At 29.7% G+C, this 6,782-nt stretch overlaps 1 protein-coding gene across 1 annotated transcript in view; it reads left to right on the top strand.

Moving 5' to 3' along the window:
* The window catches only part of LOC111641185 (N-acetylated-alpha-linked acidic dipeptidase 2-like), a 90,987-nt gene that overhangs the window by 57,192 nt on the left and 27,013 nt on the right, over positions 1 to 6,782 (top strand). The window contains exon 9 of the mRNA XM_023387313.1: positions 952 to 1,041. Within this exon, the coding sequence (XP_023243081.1) occupies positions 952 to 1,041 (90 nt within the window). The remainder of the gene's footprint in view (positions 1 to 951; positions 1,042 to 6,782) is intronic.

Below are 6,782 nucleotides of genomic sequence, written 5' to 3'. Positions count from 1 at the left end.
CCATTCCAAAAGATGCGTTCCAGCAGTGTTTCCAGCAATGGCAGGAACGCTGGGAGAAGTGTATACATTACCAAGGAGACTACTTTGAAGGGGATTAGGGTTTTGTACCTCAAAGTCAATAAATTTATTTTTACCGACCAAAGGTCCGATACTTTTTGAACAGACCTTGTATATACTGATTAGGATTTATCAACTTCTGATTTATAAATTTATCAAGCACAGATAAGATAAATTTATATATGTATGAGAAGAAAAGATCCAATTTGAAATTTGAGATAGTATAATTGATCAGCTTTTAAATGCTATGAATCTTAATTTTTGTGTTTGTTTAGTTTAATTTAAAATAAAATTTGATTATTGAATCATTAACTTAATAAAAAAATGGTAGTATGTAAATCTTTAGCACCAAATGATTGTATTTATTATACATTTTTAAAATCATCTTAATTTAGTTGTGGTAAAATTAATTTTAATTTACATTGATTGTTTTTATAACAGATTTAATTTAGTATTTTTTGATATTTTGATAATTGTGACATTAAAAGAAACAAATTATTTCATAATAGTTGAAGATTATAAATTTAAATGGTTTAGAAAATTGTACATAAAATGTTTATCCTTTTAAAAATCATAAATTATAAGAAAAAAAAAGTTTATATTATTTCAGAGTTTTCATTTGAATCATTTGAAATAAATATTAAAAAATGTTATCTAGTAATTTATGATTCAATCCTCCATATATTTTTTTGATATTCTACATTTTAAAATGTTACAGAACAAAAACATTAAACTGTGCCATATTAGAAATATAAAAATCATATTTTCAATACGTCAGTTTAATCAGCTTATAATTGTGAATTTGCATAAAATTTTGTTATTAAATTTCTTTGTGATTATTTTTTGTTTTTATATATTTATTATTTTATATATATACTATTGAATTTTCTACAGGAATATTACTGGTTCAAAATCCCCAGAAACATGGAAAGGTGCTTTACCAAATGTTGAATATTTAATAGGCTCAGGATATAAAAATAATGCGTATGTAATTATTTTTTACAAACATTTCTCTGTGTGTTTTTATAAGCATTATTAAAATGGTCATACAAAGCTATTTTAAACATTATAAACAAACTGTAAAAAATTTTTTTTATCATGGATTTCCAATAAAATGATAAAAGTTTAAAAACATTCAATGGGTCAGAAATTACAGTCGACCCCCCCATAACACGGTAGATATGTTTCGTTCTTTATGAAATTCATTTTTTTTTACGAGTCCTTAAATACATGAGCCAATCACAGCCGGTACAGCCCGGCACAGTACGGTGTTCAGTTTAGGGACTACAGCTGTTTGAAAGGTTTTCTTCCATAAAATTAATCGATTCTAGGACTAATTTGACTCAAAATTTCCGAAAACACATATAATATTTGGTAATAATCCATATAAACTATGCTATAAACAAAAAATTGTAGGATTACTTACCAAGTGTGCACTGTTCAATGACGCCATTGCTTAAGCTTGTTTTTGTCGTGGAGCGGTGCATCAAATGGGGCAGCGCTTGTTTCCTGATAAATTATTTTTTTTGCGAAAAATTTGCTGAACTTTGGAGACATCATTAATATAAATATAATTTTTATGGACGTTAAATAATAAATGGTTTTTAGTAGGTCCACTGCTCGTTTAAACTCAACGGTTTGTGCAATATCCGCTATTTGTCTAGATTCAACCAATCCTGTCGCGACACAAGTCGGTGATGACATTTTACCGAATTATACGAGTCTCTTTTAGCGTGTTTATATGAATACGGTCGCATTTTTTTGCCATTATATACTAATCCGAACTATATGAACCCGTTTTATAGGGGGTCTACTGTACTTTAATTTAAAATTTATAAAATACAAGAAAACTGTCAGCTTCTTTTAACTTCAGTGGTGATAAAAACATTCAAACAATATTTGAATCAAGAAGTGATTATTTTAATTTTTATGCTTCAGCATGATAAGTAACTTATAATTGTATGGCGAAGTATGAGAATTAAAATAATTCTTTCTTGGTTTAAGTGTTGTATGAATGTTTTTATCACCTCTTAAGTTGGAAGAAGCTGACAGTTTTTTTCATATTTTGTGTACTTTAAATTAATAGAATGCCAAGCTTAATTGGAAGAGTTAATTTTATCATCATCAATATAAATTATTATACATACAAACATATACAGGGGATATATTTATAGGTTTTTGCATAAATTGATGTTGCTTTATTTTCCTACTGCAATAATTTATTACTCAAATTAAAACAAAAATCGGTTTCTGATGTTAAAATATGATTAAAATTTTAATTTAAGTAGTGTGTATAAATTTAATTGAGCAAACCTTTTTGGTTATCATCAGGTGATGTATTTGGAACATAGGAAGAACAAAATTAAAATAAAAAAAATAGACTGATATTTAAGAGCCAAGATCATTTCAGTGGAAAATGTTATAATTTAAATTATGAAATTTGATCATACATGGAATAATTATAAATTTGAACTACATTCCATATGTGAAAGTAAAAACAAATATACTACAAGTACAGTAGATCCCCCTATAAGATGGTAGATACGTTCCGTTCTTTATGAATCAATTTTGTAGGAATCATAGTTTACGGACTACGGCTGTTTGAAAGGTTTTCTTTCATAAAATTAATCGATTCTAGACTAATTCGACTCAACATTTCCAAAATANCTCTGCTGATCAGTGGGTTTCCAGATATATGAATCAGATGGGCCAAAAATCCTCTTCCATCATAAATCATGGCTAAATAGAAATCATAGATTGGCCATAGACATTAGAATTTTCCATAAATCAGAAAAAACTTAGTGCAAAGCAAATTGCTGTTTGGAACTTATTGCAAATAATTTTTTTTTTATTTTTTTATTAAACTTTAAAGTTTTTGAAATATAAGTAAAATTTTATTTATACATTAAAATATGTTAAATAGAAAATAAATTTTGAATATTTTTTTAATACAAAAATTTATTTTAAAAAGGAATCCAAAACATTTTTAACTTAAGGTGAACACGTGAAAAAATACTTCAAAAAGGATTTATGGAAATTCTATAGCTGTTTCTCCGTCTTCTCTCACATTCTCCCTATGCCCCTGAAGCAAGCAGTGTTTTATTTCGAAGCTATAAAAAATTGTAAATGATGATAAATGGCCACTTACAGAAACAAAGTATAACTCTGAACCCTGGTTTAGACTTGCTTCTATCCAAGTTTAACAAATGGCTTTTGACAAGAATAATAATACTCAACAATAGGTAATTACAGTATAACTTGAACATTTCTTTAACTGAAATGATAGGTCTCAATGGAATAGCATAGGGATTTAATGTCTCCAACTTGAATTTCCTTAACTCAAATTTTCTCCAAGTTGAAGGCTTTTGTGATTCCCTGACATTGATTTATGTTGCTTTCAACTTCCTCGACTTGAATTTTAATATTTATTCTATCCAAAGTGATCCTAGTTATTGGATTTTTTTGAAATTTTCAGTTAGTTGTATGTAGTGTCCAACACCTATTTGCAGACTAATCTTCCTGTTCAAAGCAAGAGGACCTCTCACTTTATATCAGCAAGATGTACCTGAAAAACTGTTATATTAGTTATATTGATAAACAAACAACTTTAACACCTAAATGCGAATTCCAGCATAAAATGAACAAATAAAATTTAATGTTCAAACGATTTCGGCCATCTTTCAGAGGCCATGTCAGGAAAGAATGCAGGAAACACACAAAAAAAAGTTCTATCTTTTTGAAAATATCTAATATTCGAAGTTAGCTGTGTTCCAATTTTTAAACATTTAAACGATGTTCAATACAAAAATCATTCTGCTTACATCATATAAATTAATTATTTTTTAAATAAAGTTATAAATTAATTATTATAATATTATGTGGTGATGTAAAAGTTAGCCTAATGTTTAAACATATAAACGACGTTCGGATATAAACGATAAGGAAATTGTTTTTTTATATTGCATAAAGATAAATAAACAATTACACATAAAAATTATCATTATGCTTTGTGGCATTGTAAATAATACTTCCACAATTGTGGAACTGGAATATAGTCAGGTTAATGCAACCTCCCTTCATGCCTGCTATATAAGAAGAGAAGCTGATGTTCCTAATTAACTGTTGCAACAATGAAACTTTCCCGATGTCCATCTTTCGAATAAAGCTTCTATACAGCTATGAAGCTCTTTTGCCTAAAGTACAATTTTTGTGCCTTAGAAAGGCTATTCAACATACCAGATGCCTGATGTACCACAAATTGAATCAACTCATTAATCTTGAGGAGGGCTTATATAGATAGGATTTTACCATACTGAAACAAGTGAACTCCAGAATCATTGAACTAGAAGCTAGTGTCAAGAGCAATTTACAGTGTAAATATGAAAAAAAGCTCACTTGGATAATCATAATACAAAAACTGCATCCCAAACCTAAGTTCAACAATATTATAACATGTTAGGACATCATCTCTCCTCCAGAATACTTCCTCAAAGCATTTGAATTTGGTCCTATATTTGTGCCTCAATCAGCTGCAAATTGCAACTATATTCCAGTTCCAAATCATGGAAGTATTATTTACAATGCTACAAAGCATAATGATAATTTTTATGTGTAATTGTTTATTTATCTTTATGCAATATAAAAGAAACAATTTCCTTATCGAACGTTGTTTATGTTTAAACATCGGACTAACTTTTACATCACCACGTGTATATAATAATTATTTATTTAAGCCTACAATAGACAAATTGAAACAAATCTGCTCCTATGAATAAACTGATTTAAAATGTTCTTTATTCATAATTTTTTTTAAACAATATCTTTTTATCTTACTCTAAAGCATTATTAATCTAGATCAGTGATTTTTCAAATTGTGTGCCACAAGAAGATCATAGGTGTGCTGTGAAAATTTTTGAAGGTTATTAACCTGTTCTTGACGGCCAGTGTATATTATGCCGTTGCGTACACCGCAATTTTTAATGTTAATGTTTAGTTAAACATAAAAAAATACTTAAAACTGAAAAAAAAAAGAAAGAAATATGTTAATTTTGAAGAAAAAGCTTCAAACTTTATTTTCCATTGTCTCACCTTTCTGTGAAATTTGACGCTGATGAGTCATTGTTTACACAGCTGGATGACTTTGAACACAGCTGGAGTTGGATTTTCCAGGACATTCTCATAGAAGTCTCGGGAGGCGATGGGTTTATAGTAGGGTGAATACTAGCTGGCCGTATATTTTTAAATATTTTTAAAAAATTAAAATTTTTATTGTGCTTTCCGACCTCCCCTAATTAATTAAATTTATATAAAATAAAATATATTAATTAAAAAAATTAAAAAACTATTGGAGGTCGTTTTTGACATCAGAAAGTAGCTTTAAATAACTTTACCGAAGGAAAATCCGTGCGCTAGAACTTTAGAACGATGAATTAAATTTGATAAAAAAAATCCCATTAAAAATAATTAAGCCTTAATTGAGCCTATATGATAATAGGCTGAAAAGTTTTGTCCTTGTTATGTTATTTTTATTAGAAATTATTATTTGAGTTAAAACTGCTAGATAGCTGTTTGACTTAAAATGGTGACTTGTCAAGCAAGCTGTTCCAATCAACAATTTGTTATTGAATTTCTTACAGCTGAAAATGAGGTGCCAATTAACATTCATCAAAGAGTGGAATTTTCAGAATTTATTTAGTTTTAACATAGAAATTTTAAAAATAATGGAAAATTTGTTTTGAAATAAAGTAAAAAGAAATGGCCAGTTCTAGATTTGAATTTGAACATAATACTAGATAATTATTCCAAAAATTTAAATCTAAAATAAATATACAGTAGAGCATCGATTATCCGACCCCCGATTAACCGTCACATCGGTTAACCGACCGTTCTAGTCGGCAGATTCAAATGTCCGCTAGTGATGTGGCGCTACAATATTTGGCTACGCCTTGGCTACTTTAATAGTACTTTTACGTGTTTTAGCTGGCAATACTGGCTCAACCATAAAAGGGAGCCAGTATTTAAACAAGGCTTAATTTTCTAATTTTTAACGATACAATAGCAACAATTATTATTTTAAAAAAGTTTTGTTAGGCTTAACATCGATGAAAATTCAACGCAAGTAGGTTAATAGTGATATACTAATTACATGAGATATACTAATATACTATACTAATAATGTATTTTTTCATATTTTTCGGTTATCCATTTTTTCAGTTATCCGACCAACCCCAGTCCCCAATTGAGTTGGATAATCGATGCTCTACTGTATATATATAAAATCTAAAATAATTATATATATACAAGGTCTGTTCAAAAAGTATCGGACCTTTTTTTTTCCGCGTAAACCAATGATGCGCGACAGGCCTTTTTCGGTGGAGTTGTAGAGGGGACAGTCATGCACAGCCCTGAATTTTTTCCCGCCTGCAGGAAGCATCAGTCGTTGGCAATCGGCCTATGAGTGAGGTCATGTAGTGCGCCGTCGTCAGATTTCACTAAGCTGGAAAATGACTGAACAACGTGAGCAGCGATATTACATCAAATTTTGCCAAAAACCTTGGCGATACCCAAGCGTAAACCATTCGCAAGATTCAGCAGGCTTTCGGGGACGATCCTCGAGGCCAAAAAAAGCGCGACAGGTCCGCAGCAATATCAAAGGTCATGTTGACAGTTCTTTCGACTCTCGTGGGGTGGTGTGTCGTGAGTACGCACCACAAGGCCAAACCATC

This window comes from Centruroides sculpturatus, unplaced genomic scaffold (genome assembly GCF_000671375.1).
Source record: "Centruroides sculpturatus isolate CEXI.00-Female unplaced genomic scaffold, Cexi_2.0 scaffold1307, whole genome shotgun sequence".
NCBI classification, from domain to species: domain Eukaryota; kingdom Metazoa; phylum Arthropoda; class Arachnida; order Scorpiones; family Buthidae; genus Centruroides; species Centruroides sculpturatus.
The sequence above is the reverse complement of the archived record's forward strand: the minus strand, read 5'-3'. Positions and strand labels throughout refer to the sequence as shown.